The sequence below is a fragment of the Botryllus schlosseri genome, chromosome 15 (genome assembly GCF_051294905.1).
Source record: "Botryllus schlosseri isolate E-star chromosome 15, Bs_hap1, whole genome shotgun sequence".
Lineage (NCBI taxonomy): Eukaryota > Metazoa > Chordata > Ascidiacea > Stolidobranchia > Styelidae > Botryllus > Botryllus schlosseri.
In genome coordinates, this window is record NC_137250.1 from 6,446,633 (window position 1) to 6,468,365 (window position 21,733).

Genomic DNA, 21,733 nt, shown 5'->3' on the forward strand with positions numbered 1-21,733 from the left:
TACAACGTTCTTCCTCTATGCAACTAGATTGCAATTAGCAAATAATGTCCAATGTTATCACTATCGTTACTAACAACAGTGATTGCCGGTACATACAAATCCTATTTTAATTTTAAGAGACCTTCAAAAGCACTTTCTTTCATAATAAAGAAGTGGGAGTCGGAGTCGACGTCGGGAGCATTTAACTCCGACCGGGACTCCAGCCAGTGTTTTTCACCACTCAGTCTCCATGAAGGTTTTAAAAAAATTAGATTCCGACTTCGACTCCATTTAGGAAACATTAGAGAAACTCCAACTTCACAGCACTCGTTCTAATTGAGTATTTTGAAAAGTGAGTAGTTCTGGTCCATCCGCAAGATTACCGAACCCCGACCAGACCTATCGATCTCGCCTTCCATGACATGCCACTCCATTGCTTGTCGCTTGCTTTTTTCCTATACTATCTTCTTTACTTATCATTCAGTGTGCATGCCTCCTCTTTACATCGCCTAGGCCAGAGGTATCAAATACACGCCCCACGGGCCGCATGCGGCTCGCGACATTTTGTGCGGCCCGCGAAGGCATTTTGGAATTTCAAGTGTTCGTCAATTCAAGTGTCATATAATTTTTTAGGTTCAAGAACTTGAAGTTCACTCTAAAAGTACTACAAAAACCTAAAATCTACACAAACTTCATTATCACATCACTTCTGAAATATATACCATGCGGTGGAAGATCGCTATTATGTCACGTTTCAGGTTCATGATGATAAAACATGACCCGTTGATGATTCGTTACTGAAAATTGTGATTTTGTTTGGTGGGACCTTTCGTCATATTATTCGATTTGGGATTGACTCGGTGATAAACTAAAAATGACTCGAGTCGGGTCAAACGTTGAAATCCGAGAACGGCTTGGGTTTCGGAATAGTGACTTGGCAAACCTACGGACGCAACAATCTATGAAACTGTAGTGGCGAAGAGTGATTTATCAAAATCCCGTATCCTGCGTTGCGTAGGGTATATAGATATCTAATCAGGCGTGTATGGAAACTATTGGCATTCTGTGGTCATCGTGACTTATATTTGGTTACATCCTGGGTCTTGTTTGTTCTCTTTATCCACGTTATTATCGGTGGCGAGTAAGGTAGCCTAGTGGTACGCTTCACAGCTGTAACATCAATGAATTCTTCGGCGATTGGTCATTTCTAGCGGGTTCTTAGCCAGGGGTACGTAGCCCTTCGTGGTACGAAGCACCACATCCGGGTATACGAGATGCATCGTGGAAATAGGCCAATATGCTTGTGGAATTTTCCGGGCCAATTTTATTCAACTGGAAAATATTCTTTGCGCCACGCACTATTTTGTGTGAATGGACTATCTGATTTCTATATAGGTACCATCAGAAGTTGTGTTGAAAATGGACAGGGGCACGAAAATCTTATTGAAAACACAAGGGGTACGATCGCTAAAACGGTTAAGAAACAGTACTATTACTATGGAACAATAATTATTATATTTAAGTTGTTATTGATCTGTTCCTATTTTAATCGAAGAGAATCTAACGCTGGTGTAATTGGACTTTGGCAATGACAGTGACAATAGTCACTTATCACGACTATATCAGAAACCCCGATTAGGCTATACCGCTCACATGCTCTGATATAAGATCAATCTTTAGTAAATTCTAAAATATTATACATAAAATTGTGGCACGTCAGAGGTCCACTAGCTGCAATATTATAACCCGACAGCTTTGACGATGTCTTCATGCGTCATCTAGCATGATGTCTATAACTCATTATTTTAACAAATTATGCCCGGCACAAAAACTATTTTATTCAAATAATTGAGAATGTGGTTTTTTCGTGCCAAGCGTGAATAGTATAATAGTAAACTACATTGTCACGATGTTTGTGGAATGCCTGTCATAAAGATGCCGTCGAATAAGGCCTACTTGGATATCATACATTGAATACCCCTATATTATTGATGCTGCGGCCCGCGGTGTCCTCACAAATTAGGAGATTGTTCCGCAAGCACACTTCAATTTGAGATCTCTGGCCTAGGCCAAGGTGGATGTCTCATTCCATAGATTACTCCAAGTCGCTTCGACAGCTTCCTACCTTATCATTGTATGGCATTTTTGTGGTGTATTGAACTGATAAAAATTTCTATTAAACCAATGATGATGATGATGATGATTCTAGATCTATTACTAATTGCTCAGTCTGAAAATCCATTAGTTTGTACAAGTCTACAATCAGCCCCTCACAAAACTACACTCACAACACGTACATTGACACGCTCCCTACAGTTCCTCCTTGCGCCCAAAAACCACGTGTGTACTCAGGAGCACAAACACTATATTACCTGTTTCTACTAGGAAAGATCATACTATATAATCAAGCGTGGGAAACAATGCAATCAGGCCGTTAATAACAGTCAATGCTGGTTTCGACGTGAATCGAATTCGATTTCAATTCGGATTTCATCGTATGCTTCCGTATTTGCCTGCTAGTTCTCTGAGAGAAAATAGGTCGTTGAGCATGAGCATTGACTAATGTCCAATTATAATCACAGCGGTGCATTCTCGCGAAATTGATTTAGGTCACACATGTGACAGATCGAGTGCGTCAAATTTGAGGGTGTAATTAGCGCCCTTATAACGTCGTCGGAATAACTTTTGATTTCGACAACCGCGAATTATAACTATCACAGCCGAGTAATGTAATTTCGAAATCGGCCAGGCTTTCGTAGCAGAAAGCCCTTTCTGATAATATACGCTACCTGCATTGATGTTATTCTTAAGAATTATCCAAGATATAACATATCGTACTGTATAGAGCCCCGTTTTGGAGACCTCGAGACCTCGTATGCTCGTATCTATCCTATATTCATACTGACGCCAGCACGGCGTGTAATATCAGTTGATATCTTGGGCACGAATCTGCCCTAATGCATCTCATTATACTGTTGTGTACATCTGATGTGTATGCTGCAAATACCGCCTGGACCACTGGAACACAGCATTCACAGTCACGTGTTAAGTGCTCAAGCGCTTTCTGTCTGTTCTCGATTGATAGTCTTTCTTGTTCACTGCGGTAACAGGCTGCCCGAGTTCTCTCGTCTTTCGACAGCGAAAGCGGCGGGAAGCGTCGATGAAATCGAGTCCGATATTATTAAACGAAATCCGGAGACATGCAATATCAAATCAATAAATTGTGAAAAGTCGTTAGCTAGACACGTAACTATGTCATCGGAGGTTATCAAAACAAAAACTGGGATCAGACGCGCCTAATTGGGAAATCAAAATATCCTTTCCGCTGTCGCTTATTTCAGCGTGGAAAGTAAATTTTACGAATTATATCACCATTGTTTTAACGTAGCTATTACCACGAAGTTGACTAATTTCCAGCTACTCATTGTGATATATTTTTTCATTGGATTGCGATGTATTTTTTCGCACTCCAGTATAGGCCCTCGTCAAGATAGATATAGTGGCTAGATAGCGTAGTGCTGAAATCGACAACTGCAACGCCAAGGTCGACTTCAGACCTCCTACCTATTTGTTGGAGGCTTATCTAGGCTCCTCCTCAACATCTCATCCGCGTAAGCGGTGTCTTAAAAACCCTAGCAGTGGGCTGTTCTATAAATCGGCAGTTACTGGGAAAATGGAGAATATCGGCCTGGTGTAAATGACCATAGTAGTCGACAAACACCATGAATAACACAAAACAAACAAACGACAAATTGGCGGATTGTAAACGGTTTGTAAGCATAGAAAGTTTTCATTTTGATCTCGATACCGTGAAATAACCGTGAAATATGTACATGGCGACTGAGACAGACTAAATCAACCGCGTACTACATCATTGTTCTTATCGTCGCCCAGCACCAAATACCTGATTTTTTATAACACTGATTCCGAATACGTCTTTAGTTTTTTTTATTTAACGTTTTCAAAATATAATCAAATTTGTGTTTTCAGACCATTGCCTAAAAACAATATACGGTTAACATTTCTTATTCATAAATGCCACATCGGTGCTGTTTTGGAAACGAATACCTCGCGTTTCATGACATTTTCATATCCTTAGTGTAAATCCCGCCAACACAATCCTCTATCCTCATTTGGGCTTGTGAGTTTTTAGATGGCACATCAAGTTTTGGCGGCTGCTGAATTTTTTACCGCAAACCTCACAATCATATTTTTTTATATTGAAGTGCTGCGTATTTATGTGGCTATTCAAATTTTGCTTGTGCCGAAACTCCATGTCGCAAATTTCACATCCGTGTTTTTTGACGTCGGAGTGCATTAGCATATGCTTCTTGCGATAGCCTTTGCGGAGAAATTCTTTTTTACATATACTGCAGCGGTATTGTCGAGACTTCGTATGGACAGCAGAATGGATAGTCAGAGCAGACTTTTTACTAAAAGATTTCCCACAAATATCACACTTATATGCTCTCACATCCGTGTGAAGCAATAAATGATCTTTTAGAAGACACTTCTGCACAAACCCTTTTCCACATATATCGCATTCATAGCTTTTAACATCGCAGTGGACCATCTTCATATGTGTTCTTATGTAAGACTTTTGACTGAATGCTTTACCACAAATTCCGCACTTGTTCCCTTTGATGTCTCTGTGAATCGAGATATGTCCACGCAGGATGGCTTTTGTTAGGAAAAGCTTTCCACATATCTCGCACGCATGCTCCTTCACTCCAGTGTGAATAATGGAATGTATTTCCAGCTTCAGCTTTGTCCCAAACGCCATCCCACATATGTCACACCCATAGTCCTTCATCGCTGTGTGAGTCAAGGAATGGCTTACTAGGCGAGCCTTGAACTTGAAACTTTTTCCACATAAAGCGCACTCATGCAGTTTTGTTCCAATGTGAATCTTCATGTGTGAATATCGGCCGGACTTCGTACTAAATGATTTACCGCAAATGTCGCACTTGTGCGCTTTAACTCCGCTGTGAACCAAGGAATGAGGTTTCAAGCAAGCATTCGATATGAATCGTTTGCCGCATATGTCACATCCATGCGCTTTATTTCCAACATGAAGTAAATGATGTAATTTTAGTCGACCCGCAAATAAGAAAACTTTCCCGCATATCTCGCAATCATGCTCCTTCTCCCAGGTGTGAATCCTTCTGTGTTTTCGCATTCCAGACTTGCTTAGGAATAATTTTCCGCATATATCGCAAACGTTTTCATCGAGGTCGTCGGTAAGACGTCGTGAATGCGATGCTACGTCTCCGCTTTGATGAAAGGACTTTTCGGCTTCCATTCCGGAGCTCATCTCATTCAACACCATATGTTGCTCAAAGAAATATAGTCATGTATATGATAGTAATCACTCCATATTAGTAGGCTCTCTAGAACAATATTCGTATTTGTTTTACCGTTATATTATCTACAATCGCAAAACTTTCTACTCGTATCTGCGGCATCTTGGACACTATAGTAAAACAGGCAAGCTCATCATCTCATTGTATATAAATATTTTACAAATTAAACGGGGAAGGGGTCAGTCTGTGGTAATTTTGAAATTTGGTGCATTGTTAGATTACATATTGAAGATATACAATTCGAAAGTTAGTCGCTTATCTCGGTATTCAACACAATCAAAATCAACATACACCAATACCGGCATTTGAGAAAATGCGTTATTGACCCGATTGTGCGCACGTATACATACTCGACTTCGATAACGAAATTTCTAACCCGAGTGTGTAGTAACAGCCTTGAAACTTCGCACCGAGTTAGAACGCATAATACGAATAATGGATACGAAATCTCGTGATCTCTCCCGGTATGAAACAACTTCAAAATCTATATAGCAGTACCGGCTATTGCAGGGGTGGGCAAACTTTTGAGCTCGCGGGCCACATTCAACATCTGGATCAATTCGCGACCTCTTCTTCGCGCCCCCTTCGACTACTCATGTAGCCTACGCATTCCTGGGCGTGGGCATATTCGTAACGAACGAGCTAGACGCCAAATAACCATGTTCCAGTGTCTATGTCTATTTTCGGTAAACTCCGGACTCGTCTATTTAATGATATAGGCTTACTATACGAATAGAGAAGACGAGCGGGCTCTGGAAACAGTAAGAAACTGGTCGTATTCGCGCGAAGCGCGAACATTTTTTCTCATTCACGAAAGAATTAAGTCCCTGTAGAGTTTTAGTACGCATTTTAGCAATATTTTCAATAACTTTCTTGGGACTCTCGCGGGCCGCACAAAACGGTGTTGCAGGCCGCATGCGGCCCGCGGGCCGTAGTTTGCCCACCCCTGGGCTATTGCGTAAAATTTGTTCCGCAGGTATTCTTGAGTTAGTATACGTAATCTTAATATTCCATACTAAATCTCGTCATCTCTCTCGGCAATCAACACCGTCAGATTTCAAAGTTGTCACTCAATTGGTCAGTGTAGCAATTTACTTTTCGAAGTTGCGTGTATATTGTATAGGTGTACGCTATAGCATAAGTCAGGTATTGCCCTGTTCAGAGATTGGCGGTGTTCCTTACCGAGATAAATCTCCAATTTAAGCACGAGATACTTTAACTAAATCCGATCTAACTGTGTGCGAAGTCTCAAGGTTGACACGCCATGGCAGGGTAGTTATGTTGTTCTCGAAGTAGTCGTATATGCATAGATTTGCGTTGATATGACATGTAGTCTACCTGCGAAACAGATTTTAAGCAACAGCAGGTATTGCTCTTTGTAGAGTTTGGCAGTGTTTCATAGCGGGAGAGATGACGACAGTTCGTACCTATCAGTGTTGGGATCAAGTCACTACCTTCGAGTCACGAGTCATTGCACATTTTGACTCGATTCAAGTCAAGTCAATCGATTTTCAAAGGTGACTCGAGTCAAGTCAAGTCACTCGTTTTTTGAAGGTGACTCGAGTCAAGTCGAGTCAAGTCAAGTCAAGTCACGAGTCAAGTCACAAATCTAGTCAAATTGAATTTTCGAAGTATCAGTGATGTTTCAAAGTCATTACATTTTGCCAGCTGTGTGAAAGACAGATTAATTGGCAATTTATCGTGAATCAAATAACGAATATCTATAGTTGAATATACACGCAAAAAGACGTTGTACCGCTCACGCACACGTACAACTGCTAATAAAATACGTGAGCAACTGTACAGTATAGCTACATGCTGCAGTCACTTATTGTCAGCCAAAATATAAGACCTAATACGAAACCCCGAGAGGTTGAAACAAATTGATATGGCACAATAGCCTACACTACCCGTCTACACATCCGTGAGATTATATACGCACAAACTATATTTGTTCGATTAAGATCATACAAGAGGGTTGATAAAGGTGAGAACTGCGCAACGTAGGCATTGAGTCGTCTAAGAAACAGAGACAGATTGCTATTAGTTTAAAGGGGCACTGCACTCAAAAAATGATGTGGTCTCAAATAGAAGGGCAGATCGAAAAAAAAATTTTGGCCGCAGCCGTTTTCTTCAGAACGCCACCGTAATGGAGCTGCAATTTATTGAAATTTCCAGAGTTGCACCCGGCTGCAGCAGTCGCGGCTCCGGGTAATTTCTTAACCCGTTACATGGCACAATGACTTCATCGCCGCACTTGCTCGACGCGATTACGCAGACGAACTTTAGATAGTTTTCAGTCGATGTTATGAAGGACTCATGTCTTGCACACCAAGGCGGCGCTCAACGTACGGTTTTAGGTCAGGAGGATTTGTGTCTGGAGCTTGTCATGACTCTATAGTATTTGCCGGTTGAATGATACTGAGATGCCGTTACAGTTGTATATTGATGCAGATACTGCTGTCATTTTCAAGATGTATTAATGACTGCACAGTGCACAACCTTTTGGAGTAGTGGTCTTGCGGAAGAGACAGACACAGGATATTTTGCATCATTTACCCATGGCATAGCAACCATCTTGATACGGTCTAGTTTACTTGTTCAAGACACAGATGTATAGATAATCAACACGAAAATATCATTATTTCATTCTCATCAAAGTTCCAATATTGTTGTGGAAATTTTTATCGTAACATTGTTGTTCTTAGTTTCACAAACGAATCTTCTGTCTCCATCAGTTCATTCATGCAATTCCTTTGACACGTAGTTAATATAAAATTGGTTAAAAATTATTAATGGTATGGAAGAAGATTTTGTTGATGAATTAACTTCTGATGAAGATACAGATGTAGAAGATTTCGATGATATCACGATATTTGGTGAGAGCCTGCCGTATCAATTCGAGCCACAATATTCAGAGGAGGAATTCGCCCGTCTTGTTGCAACTCTAGAAGCACAAACTCATGTCTCTGTAAGTATTGTACCTGTGTTTCTTGAATGCAATTTATCAATCTCATTGTATTGGTCAAAGGAATCGTCAGAAAACCAGAGTCAACTTCGGACACTTGACAACAATGAATGGTGCAGTTGCTTGAACTGTGCATCCATGACAAACCAGAACGAGCGCGTCTGCTGCAGGGAAATACAACAAATAATGGAGCTTCTGGGGAATGGAGGGTCGACTTGCATAACAGAACATGACGATTTTCTCCTACATACACATCCCTCCATTCTTAAAACGTTTTTCAAAGTGAACAGAAAAAATTGGAATAATAACAATCAACCACATGGTCCTGGCAGAAGGCTTTCTAACAAGTGGGTCCTAGAACATTTTGTGTTGTTTATTATTGGACCTATATGTATGCGACAGGGTCTTGGGACTTGTCATGGTTCCTGGATATAAACGGCAATTTCCTGCCTTCTTTACCTTTTCTCGCATGCTTTTATATAAATGCCTACACTTTATAAATTGGGAGCATTATACTCTCCGTCATATATATGCTGCTATTACTTATCAGCACTTTTTTTATTGCTGCAATATAATAACAGTGAACTGGAACTGTTTGCATTGTATATTCCACGAATGGCTGCTGTGCCTGATACATCACTACTTTGCTTGCTCGTTATTTATTAAAATAAATGATAAAAAAGAAACATCCGAGGACTATATAGCCAGGGTATTACAACGGGGCAGTCAGGCAGGCAGTGTGTAAGAATGAAATTGAGCTAGTAAGCTACGCAGCACTGCACCACATGCATTGTAAGTAAGTCACGTTCTAGAACGACGTTTTGAAAGTAATTCCTCTTTAGAGGGGGCTGGTTCTGGTGCAATGCTGACTGGATGCACACTTCTTGAAATGTTACTGGGAAAGTTGATGCCAGTGCGATTCTCAGTAGTTCGCCTCAAAAGCTCTCTCGCATAGTGGTTTGTCTTCTTTTCATACATGTTCTTCAAGATCCACTCTTTTGCTGACCGAGAGTAACTTTTTTTGTATCGTGGAGCACCTGCTTAAACAAATATAGAGTAAGTAACTAAGTACCTTGACTTGCAAACATTTCATCTGCACAGCAAACCTGCTCGTGTCACCGCCTGAAATCTACCAACATTCTCATTGTGGTCCAGGACAGCCAATTTGGTTCGTGCAAGCATTGTGTCATAAGTAAAATGAAGACGTTTGGGTGCAAATTTCAATATGACGTTGTGATAAACTTCCAATGATCCTAAAAAAGGAAGGTGTGAATTGTAATGATCTGACCATGCTCCGATAACTGGTGTGCAGATGTGATGAGTCATAAAAATTACCAGTATGTTTGAACCGAGTCATCTGCTCCAAATCCCGGATCAAACTTTTGTTTTCTATCAAAGATTTCAATGCTTTGAAACTAGGAGATCCACATTGCAACCATCTAGTTCTTAGGCACTGATCCCCAGTCAAAGTGCCATGGCTGCAGGAATATGTCTCCCCGTCAACTGTCCACTCATGTTCGCCGGTGATGTGATGCAGAAGAGATAACCGATGTAACGGCACAACTTCTCCATGTCATTGCAGCTTGCTATAATGTCAATGTATATTCTATATACTATTACGAAGACTCTGAGTAGAGCAAGACAATACCGTTGACAAGTGCTTTTCAACCTTTTTGGGCTCCATTCAAAAACAATTTAATTCGCACCAGCCAGCTGGAATTTATTACACAAAAAGAAAATGAAAAGCTTATTACTTTTTGTATTTGTAGACCTTCGTGTAGGTACAGAGCGTCATTATTTCACATTTAGTGTATCGTATTGCTGATTAATCAGATACTGAAATCACTGCAGTAGAAAAATCACAGATATGCACTTCCGCTGTTCTCAAGGTCTTGGTACTTTTTCTGCGGGTATCGTGCACTTATTTCTTTCGAAGCTTAAAGGGCGAACCCATGAACAATATTCACTCGCAACAATATCACTTTTCCACTAAATCGACGTATTATGTCAACGCTATATGAATGTGTGCCGAAATTCCAATACTTTGCATTCAAATCAACACTGGCATCGCACACTATTTCCTACAAGGTAGGGTTATCATATTTAGGATTCGGGAAAGGAGGACGTTCGCACAAGTACTAACCGTCACACAGGTTGAAAAGCACTTTATGCTGTAGCCGTTTTTCAGGGTAACAGTAATTTCTTATCCACAACACGAATACCACCAGTCAGGGTTCCCCATGAACATGACAAAATTCATGACATTCAAAATTGGTGGTTCGGGTACTGTATAGGAAAATTCATCATCCCTAACCAAAATCCAACGGTACGCAAACCTAACCTCAACACACAACTCCGCAGCTGACCCTAAAACATATATATTCATTATATTGTAATCTTACTAATCCCCAAGCCATAATTTTAAGATACTCTCAAACCCTCATCTTATGATTCTCCAACCTGAATGCGAAACCAATTATGACCGCTCTGAATTTTGAAATGTTCAGAGGGCACACTGATTGGTGATGGTAATGTTTTATACATAACATAAGAATAGGACATGATCTATTCCTGCCCTCAAGAAATAGAATACACTAGGCCCGATTAATAGAAAATCTACTGACTGAATATCGTCCGTGGAACGCCGTATCTACACCACCTTGGCGTGTAAGACATATTTGCTTCATAACATCGGCTGACAACTATCTGAAGTTCGTCCTCTGCGTGACTGCGTAATCGCGTCGAGCGAGTGCGACGATGAAGTCATTGTGCCATGTAACGGGTTAAGAAATTACCCGGAGCCGCGACAGCTGCAGCCGGGTGCAACTCTGGAAATTTCAATAAATTGCAGCTCCATTACGGTGGCGTTCTGAAGAAAACGGCTGCGGCCAAATTTTTTTTATCGATCTGCCCTTCAATTTGAGACCACATCATTTTTTGAGTGCAGTGCCCCTTTAATATTCTACTACTATACTACGACAACGTAAGCTGTGATCGTTTAGTTTGCGGTCAATTTATTTGTGATCTAACAATGAAGGATCAGTGTAACGCACAATCAGTGAATGATTGGTTGTTCTCACAAGTGACACCGGCGAATCTCGAACAATCAGAAAATACACAAGATTTAGGGCGGAGATAATAAAATTGGATTAGCAACAAAGTCGATTAGGGCGTTCGTCAGGATTTATCAACCCAGAATTAAGGAAACCGGTTGATCGCAGCGCATAAAGTTAGTGTTAATCTCATGATTTAACAAACCGGAACAAACTATGGATAACTAGATTACTGCGTACACTCCATACCATTGCTACGCCCAAATATTTCCGATAATGACAGTGCCCATTGTCTCCTAGGTAATGGCTTCACTAAACAATCAACGAATTATGTACCCGCCATTGCAGAGCGATATCAATATTTTACAATCCGTTTCTTAGCTGTACAGTACGAATTGGACACGACTTTCATTTAACGATAATGACAATTCTATCTATTACAGTGGCATAGTATCGTCATCAGCAGGCTGCATTTTCATTCAACAAATTGACAACTGACAGCCGATAACGCGTTTTCGCATTATGATGCAACAGATAACGCCACTTGATTGAAAACTCGGAACACCTCCACTAACCATCGCGACTCGCGAGTAATCTTTTCCAACTTAATGCGTACAGTATTTAATCACACGATTATCATTCTTCCGGATCAGCTAACTTTATTATCTCCGCCTAAAATGGGTCCGGATTAGCAGTTTTTAATCGCATGATTAGCATTCTCGCGGATCAGCTAACTTTATTATCTCCGGCCTTAGTGATTTAATCGACACTGTTTACTTGATGACTTGAAATTGACTCGTGAATTTTGCTCCGAGTCACGAGTCAATGCACATTTTTAGAGCTTCGAGTCAAGTCAAGTCAAGTCATTTTTCCAAAGTGACTCGAGTCAAGTCAAGTCATACGAAAAAGTTGACTCGAGTCATCCCAACACTGGTACCCATTATTCGAATTATCCGTTTCAACTCTGTGCGAAGTCTTAAGGCTGCTACTACACAATTGGGTTGGTAATTTCGTAATCGAAGTCAAGTATATATAGTTCGGTTTAATAGCAATTTGTATCAGTTCAATACACTACAACAATTGCGATACAATGAAGAGATAGGAAGGTGCCGGTACGACCTGGAGTAGTCTTTAAAATCAGACACCCACCTTGGCCCACGGCCCTGCATGTGCAGACACACTGAATGAAAAGTAAAATAAGATAATATTTTTAAAAAGCAAGCGACAAAATGAGGTGCGCACAGCCTAGCCAATAACGGATTTTTCGCAAAAGCCGGTACCGGTCTCTGTTGGTTTTGATTATGTTGAATACCGGGAGGAGCGACTACCTTTCGATTTGTAAATCTTGATGATGTCTTCTAAAGCTACAGCAAGTTTCAAGATCACCAATGACTGATGAGGTGGAATCTACATTATCGAAGTCGAGTATGTACCACATTGCAGAACCTATATAGCAAGGTTTGTTTGCGAACGCGAATCTGTCTCCAAATTCTGAGGTTCACGCACGGAATGCGTAATTGCACCTCACGTTCGCACCATCTCTACGCAGTACTTACTAATGCAAGAACAAATACACACTGCAAAATACACAATTACACATACATTCACACTTTCCATACTGTACCACCTTCAACCAAACCCGAGCGTACCCAGCAGAGATGAGCGAATTTGAAATTTCTATGTCCTAATCCAATCCAATTCCGAAGCTTCAAATCCTAATCCTAGCATCAATCCGATATAAACTTATAATTCCTCTTAGAAAGCATACATCGTATGTCTATAATTCTTTTTAAAGGAAATAACACGCATAACGAGTGCCAAAGTACATGAAGTAACTTGGGTAGGACGAAATACTTGTCGCTATTCGTCACAGGACATCAATCTCCCGAAAATCGATAAGTCGAATCCTAATGCAAATACATTAAAACAGTGATTCCCAACCGCGGCCCCAAGGGCCACATGCGGCCCCCAGCTAGCCTTTCTGCGGCCCCCACAAGAATATTGAGAAATCGATTTATGAAAAATCAATTATATTTATAAAATACACTCGCTTGGCTTGGAGTCTGGAGTTTTCAATTAGGATTGCGGGAAAGTTGTGAGTAGACTACTAAGATTACGTCACTGCTGTTTCAATGCAATGTGCCCTAACTTTCCAGTTGAACGAGCAGTGCCTATAGATATAGGTATAGATATAGGTATTGACAGGACCGTAACTGCAGCACCCCTAGTCCCCCGAAGACATATAAAGTTTTAGGCCATATAACATGCGACTCCAAGAAGTGTGCCAGAACGATCGACAGCGAGAAAACCTTGGCCGAAAAGGACTGCCCTTACGCTGACCGGAAACTTCGTTATGTATATACAAAATACATATAGGCATAATTGAACATAGGCGCCTAAATGACTGGTGCCAAATATTCCTGTCTTGGCAATCTGAACCTCACGAGACAAATAGGCTACCATCCCGCAGGGAAGAATTATATGCCAGTGAAGAACTACCAATTCGAAATCGTGTGCATCTTTGAGCTTAGTACGTTTGGGCGATTCTATAATTTTTGATATAGCAGACTTGAGGTCACGAAATAACATCATGTAGCGAAGTCGTACGAACGGGTCCGCCCGTCCGAATATGTTCAATTATTATTTACGGGCCCTACAGTTTCCAAGACACCTCACTCAGCTCTACCGGTAAATCTAATTACGTGAGCAGAGAGGACAAGTAATTGATAACAATATATATGCAATTCCCGATCTTATTGACCTACTTTATTTTGAATTATCGAAAATTTTCGCGCTCCACGCTGGCTCACTAAACGGTGATCCTGATTTCGTGGCAGAGCGAACAACGGGACGGGGGGTCGGTTTATCACCCTATGGGAGGTCAAGACCTAAGTGTTTTGAGGGGCCTGACGAAGTGCTGTATCGTTCCTGCCAACGGGTATACGCCCGAAGATGTTTAATTATTATTGAGTAGTCCTACCTTTTCAAACACAACTCACTCGGCTCAACCGGTCAATCTGATTACGTGAGGAGAGAGAGGATAAAAATCGATACCAATATATTTTAAATTCCCGATTTTATTGACCGATTCAATCATGAATTATAGAAATTTTTCGCGCTTCGCGCGATTAGTCGAGAGAAGCTGCCTAAAACGGACACCCGATTTAGATGATAAATAGCGGTAAACAGCCATCTGGCCTAAGGTGGCCAAGAGCAACGTTGGGGGGGGCTGACGAAGTGCTGTTACGGCCCTGGGTATTGATAACTAATTTACGGATAGATGTGCAACAAGTGACTCACGATTAAATACGCCGAGATGCGTACTGCTTAGCCGGCAAAAAAAACAGGATAATTGGTAGTCCTATAGCTCGCGACCCAAGCGTCCGAATAATTTTATATGACGGTGTTTATCGAAAGGAGGTGTCGCGCTGATTCCAAAAATACGAATTGAAATCTCGCCAGGGCAATAAAACTACTCCGAAATAGCCTGCAAAGGTTGATTGTTCTGAACAACGGGAGCGTGGCAACACAATGACCAATGGCGTCAAGCGAATGATCAGAACAATGCGAATTTTCATATTTTGGTGACTATTTTGGGTTCCTTTCATTGCCCTGGTATTCGTGCGGCCCCGACCGTACTCTGAAATTCTAAATTTGGCCCTGCCACCGAAAAAGGTTGGGAACCACTGCATTAAAAAGTAATCTGAAATCCTAATCCAATCCTAATCTGACAAAATTTCGCAAATCTGATTTACCCAGAATTTCACAAATGTGGTTTTGGTAGTCCTAATCCATGCTCATCTCTGGTACCCACACGATGCACGCGCAACATTTTATCCGATTCCACGAACAAATTTCAGACTATATCCAATCAAGTCTGACAAAACAATGCAATTAAAGACAATGCGGCCTTTAATAACAATCACATTACCAGGGGTTATAACGATTATGACCACTTCGGATTTCGTTTGAATGTATGCGATTACAAATACGACTACTTTAGAATTGCAGAAATTATCGACATGCCAGCCCCATTCTAGCGGGATAGAGCGAACATGATCTTGGTCGGTCACACATGGCAGACAGAGTGCGTCATATTTGAGGTTGTGATGGCACGCATTATAACCTTTACAGGCGAGTCAGGGAATTTGGAAATCGGCCAAACTGTCATAGACAGCAACGTCATATATGCTACCTGCGTTGATGTTATATTGAAGAAATATACGAGATATAACACACCGTATTGAGGACGAGAACCAGAGAAACTAATCACTTCCTGTCGTATCCATCCTAAATCCATACTGTCGCATTCTTATACAGTGCAACATAAAGGCCAGACTACTGACTAATCGATTTTCAAAACTACTAGAACTATATTAGTAGTTTTACAAGTCTGACAAAGGCGTGTATTATCGATCACATTGTAACTTTAGCACCAATCAATTCTAATGCAACTCGCCATAGTGCCATCTATACTGCGAATACGGCATGGCCTGTATTCATACATACTACACAGTGTGGCGAGATGGCGTAGTGGTATAATCCACAGCTACAACACCAATGGGTTGTGGGTTCCAGTCGACTCCAGAAATCCTGCCTAAGTGTTGGAGGTTTATCTAGACTCCTCCTCGCCATCTCATCCGTGTAAGCGGTGTCGTACAAAAGCCTAGAAGTGAGCTGTGCTACAAATCAGCAGCTACGGAATAAAAATAGAGAATATCGGCCTAGTGTAAATGACCAAAATAGTCGACAAAACACCACGAATACAACAACAACAACACACTACACAGTACACAGCGAGTGCACATTCGCATGTCTGTTCTCGATTGACTGTCCTTTTTTGTGAAGCAGACCAGCTGGGTTCACTGTCTCTCGTAGTGTTCCAGCGAAAGCGGCCGCCGGCGACGAAGAAATACAACGCGTCGTTTTTAACTCCTCTTAAATTAGCGAGGGACATAACTACGCCATTAGAGCTTTTCGAAAAACAGGGATCAAACGTGCCTAACCGCATTGGAAGCGCAAAACATAAGTAGATAATCATCGGCGATAACTTCGTAGTAATTAGACATCCAAATCGATCCAATCGAATTTAACCAGCGTTTATATACTCTTCAATGAGCTAACATCGTAATGCGCTTTTACTTCACCAAATTATAAATATGGTGTGGCCTGAAACACACATGACGCGATTACTGCAACAATGTTACCGTCAGCGATTGCAATTAGTTCATAATCGATTACAGTTAGATCTCGCAGTAGGCTATGACTAACATGGATAAATGTATTGTATACGTAATAACAATTATTCACAATTGTATTGCGGACGATTACCCCTGACGAGGCTTAGCGAAAATATTCGGGTTCATTTCTATTTGAATATGAATATACTATTCAATTGTATATATATTGCTTTCTTGAAAGCATATATATGTCAGCAATTTAGCGATTTCGTCGAGGGTGCATCATATAATAACATTTGAATAGTATATTCATATTGAAATAAACCCGAATATTTTCGGCTGACACTCGTCAGGGGTAATCGTCAGCAACTAGTAGAGAATTGGAAAGAAATGGTATAATGTATATAGACAATCGTATCACAAAATATGACGTCACCAGCACGAAATTTCAAATGAGAGAGCGTTCAATATACCATTTTAGGTGGTACACGAATTCCTTTTGTTGACAGAGTTTTGGTTGGTGTATTTTGATAAAAGTCGACTCCAACGCACACAATGGAATGAACGGCCCTCCCAACGACGCGAAATCTGTCGTCTCGATAATTATTCCCACAAATCGGATTATTTAACAATTGTTTGCTGATGGCAGAATTAATGGCCTTTGATCGGTCAGCATCCAGCTTAAGTGGATGAGTTAAGGGTGAGCTTTTCACTGAGCGTGATGCACGTGTTCTGATAAATCTGGGGACATGTTGGTTTGCGGTCCTGCAGACGTTTTGACGTTCTTCCCGCGTAGCCACAATCACAATGGCACTTATATTCGTACACTACATTACTTTGCTGAAGTGCAGGGAGCACGTCTTTGCGTGTTGAAGGGAGCAGTTGTGTTGTCGTAAAAATCACATTGGTTTTGACTGTGTCGTAACACTTACAGACCGCAGAAATCAATTGTTTTTCAAAGCGGGTGGAAATGGGGCCGCCCGCTTTGAAAAACAACTGATTTCTGCAGGTCAGCGTCGCCAGCGCAGGTCACAGTCGTTTCTGGGCTAGCAATGGTTAATACGGCTCTTCCCTTTATATTGAAAAGGATAGGTATAACTGGAGTTTGGCTGAGAAAATACCGTCAAGCGATAATTGCAAGAAAAGAAAGTATGAACGGAAAAATAGAACAGTAAACTGAGACGTCGTTACGAAACGAAACATCAAAACTTTGCCATGAGTTAACCAACGAACACAGATTTACGGAGTAAAAAGATTACCGAGCAGAAATATTCCTTAAATTATGATCAGCTCTTGAAGGAATTGCTCCGCACTGCTTTGACGTCATATCAGCCTGATTTCACACACCTTTTAGCCCAGGTCGAGATGCACCATATCACCACACAATAATTAACTTAATTCGATAGCCTACATTTCACTGTGACGTAATAAATTCGAATTTTTGTTTTTTGGCTCTGTAATAGCCTAGATCAGTGCTCTTCAACCGGGGTTGTCGTACACCCTAGGGCAGTGGTTCCCAACCTTTTTCATCTCGTGCCTCCCTTGGCCGGAATTTAAGCCAAAATTCCCCCCTTAGGATAAATCTGCCCGATGATTAAAAAAGGTCATTTTTACCGCGCAAACGCCTGTTGACTGAGAGAATAAGACAGGTGGTACCGAGTGTTTGTTTCTAGCAGTGCTGTAATAACACTTTGTAGACCTTTAAAAACAATGTTCTTGGTCCCATTCAAACAAATTCTGGAAGGCTTGATTCAACAAACCCCCACACTTCCATTTGTGTTTTCGGCTTACCATGCACCAATCGCTAATATAACTGTTCTGAAAAATCACTATGCATAAATTTACTGGTCTTGCGATTTTTTCTCAAGTTTGCGTATGCATTTGGCCAATAATATTGGTACTTTCATATATAGGAGGGTTGACCAGACTAGAGTCTGACTCGAGTCACCATTTTCTGATGACTCGACTCGAGTCATTTTCTTAAAATACGGAAGCGACTCGACTCGAGACAATCTGGGTATTGACTCGACTTGGACTCGAGTCATTGTTCATGACTCGAACCAAGCCATATGATTTGAGACTATAAGACGGCCAAGACCGACATTTCATTGTAATTTCGAAGAACAGTAAAGTGACCAGTGTGACCACCCTATTGGAATTTCGTCTATTGATCCTGGTATTTGACAATGGGACAAGAAACTGCTCAAAGTGAGGAAAATTAGTATCTCATAAATCCAAATCATTCAATATCACCAAACAGTGTTGACTGGAGTGTGACTTGGACTCGGACTCGAGACATAATACACTGACTCGGACTCGACCCTCTGCTCGGTGACTTGGACTCGGACTTGACTCAATGGTGAATTGAAAATGACTCGACTTGACTCGAGTAAAAACTATGAAAGTGAGATTGACTTCTGACTCGGAGCCTCGTGATTTGGTTACAGCGTTGATATATAACATACACGTGATCAGATACCCTGCTGGAGCTCATTGAAATTTAGGACACCCATTACGTTTCGGCAACATTGCACCAAGTTTACCATGTATTTTTTCGATCGGGTAGCTGTTCACTAAAAATAAAGCAAGGCTAGCGATCTCTTTGACTTGAATCGATGACGTTGGAATATTTTGTCACTGTCTGAAAATGTTGACTTGAAAATATAAGATAAATACTTTCACTAGAGGCCCTGTTGTGATAGATACGGCACGACATTTGCTCGCTTCGGATATATTTGATTGAGAGGCCGTCGCTGGCCTACAAAATTGTCTTGCGAACTGCAGCACATCTGAACTAATTTTAAAAAATTGGGGGGGGGGGATTTGTATGGGAAAAAGAGATTTCAAATAGCATTTGAACATACTTTCAGCAAACAAAAACAACCATAAGGAGCATACGTTCGGATATAACTGGTTGACTACATGACAGTTCAGACATGAACAATTTAGGAAATCCAATTCTAAAGTGGAATTCCTCCCTAAAAATTGCAAAATTCCCCCCAAGGGGGGAATTCCTCCCCGATTGGGAACCACTGCCCTAGGGTGTACCAGAATTTTCAAAGGGTGTACCACTCGGATGGGGTGTACAGGGGTGTACCAGATCCACATTATGATGAACCGATGATACGATGACTATATAGCTATCACAAAATACGCCAGTTTATGCTTCAAAACAGAATGACTGAATGTGTAATATCGTACAATGTGATGTCATAACCAAATGTTTCTAATCATTCAACCTTCGGTAATGGACTTATTACTTCCTTTTCGAGTAGAGCAGGGTGGAGTTAGCATGTGTTCAGCTTGCGGTATCTGTCTGATGATTCTCGAGGAAACCACTGCTAAATCTCGGACATTTTGAATTGGTGCTTCCTGCGGCCAGCTTATGAATAGCGCAGAATACATGCTTTCGCAGCCACGGGGTCGAGTTTGCGAACCACTGCGTTAGATAGTGGTCCAGTAACCTCGAGCCCTTATTCGTATTTATCATTTACTATACGTTGCAGCCTTGCTCAAATGCCCATCTTTATTTCGGCTAGGCCAGGGGTGCTCAACCTGCGGACGTACGGCCTCATTCAGCCGCATAACCATAATTTTGCGACCTTTTACACATATTTAAATTAGCGTGTGTTGGCGGCCGTCATTATGCAACCAATTGTTGCTGGTTCCAGTCTCGGCTCTGCCATGTTTCTATGTGTCGGAGGTTTATCTAGACTAGGCTTACCATATCCTGGAAATCTAAAAAGAGGACACGTTTTCAGAAATTTTTAGACTTGCAAAACCGGAGAAGAATTCTAAAAAATCGGTGAATTTTTCCCACTTTGTGATCGGTTGACTAGAAAAAAAGGTCAACTTTTCGCTCAGAGCTTAAATCACCGTTTTTTCACTCCGAAATACCCGCTGGAGCGTTACTTCTGTGCTAATTTACGGCATAGCACTCGCATTTTGCTCTAAATGTGACCTAAATTTTCAAAAAAGAGGACAAAATCTCAAAAAAGAGGACAAAAGGGCGTCCTCCGAGGACACTTTTAAAAAAGTCAAAAAAGAGGACAAATCCTCTTAAAAGAGGATGTATGGTAACCCTAACCTAGGCTCCTGGTCGCCGACCCCCTTTAACGTAGCGTCTTGAAAAGCCCAGAAGAAGAGTTAACCGAGCTTCAAAGTCAGTAGCAGAGTCCTGAAAGTGGACGCATGTTAGCGAGAGAGAACGAAGAATGAGAGTGCGCGTGCAAGCGAAAGTCGTCCTCATTACCCAAAGCAAAAATACTAAACTTTAGGAAATGCACTGTCGTGGCGCACAAATTCTAAACAGGCGATTATCACCATTGTCATTGATGTGTAATAAAAATATTATTAACAACAATACAAACAATCCTGGTGGCAGGCCAAAAAATAACAACATGCAACTATGTGATTAATAAGAACCGCAAGATGCATCATAATTAATATTGTACCCAATATTTTCGAAAACACCCTCCATCAGCTCTACGGGTTAATCTGATCACGTGAGCTGAGAATGAATAAATTTTTGACAATAATATGTGAAACTACCAACATTTTCGATGAAATCCATTCAAGGGGCAAAATTTTCGCGCTCTGCGGGACTACACACATAATTCCAGTGTCTTTTCTTGACATTTATACTCGCGATTTTGGTACATAAATTATATATTGTAAGCCTGCTGGGATGTTTTGCTTCTACAATAAGAAAATTTGCGCATTGCATATCTCAAGAAATAAGTGAAGGCACAGAGCACCACAAGGGCTCTCCGCGGTGTTAAGTTCCCACAGTATCAAATTTCATAGGAGCATTTGTCGTCCATGCGCCATGGCGACTCCCCGCTGGAATCCGGACGTATTGTATATGTAATCAAAATGCGGCTTTCGGCGTTATCGGTGTATTATACGGTCAGGGGTGTACGAGTTTTGAGAAAATGTTAAAAGAGTGTACCACGACGAAAAAGGTTGAAGAGCACTGCCCTAGATTTTGTTATATGAGCCTCGCGCATGAATCAGGTATGCCCACCCCTAGACTAAAGCCAATCATTTAGTTGCTTGTTATTGTGCCTCCAACTCTTAATAAGGGGCACAAGAATACTATTCGAGGTAAAAAATATATAAACTACTATGAATGTAGTCTTGAGGGCAATGTTCTCAAAGATGTGCACATTACAGGCTGCATGTAAGATT

At 41.1% G+C, this 21,733-nt stretch overlaps 2 protein-coding genes across 2 annotated transcripts in view; both read right to left on the reverse strand.

Annotated features, from left to right (window-relative positions):
• The window catches only part of LOC145456660 (flavin-containing monooxygenase 3-like), a 266,805-nt gene that overhangs the window by 134,063 nt on the left and 111,009 nt on the right, over nt 1–21,733 (reverse strand). The gene's annotated exons all lie outside the window — the stretch shown is intronic.
• On the reverse strand, nt 3,058–5,365 carry LOC145457380 (uncharacterized). The gene has a single exon (XM_080335584.1). It carries the CDS (start codon nt 5,306–5,308, stop codon nt 4,109–4,111), a length of 1,200 nt encoding a protein of 399 aa, XP_080191710.1. The 5' UTR covers nt 5,309–5,365; the 3' UTR covers nt 3,058–4,108.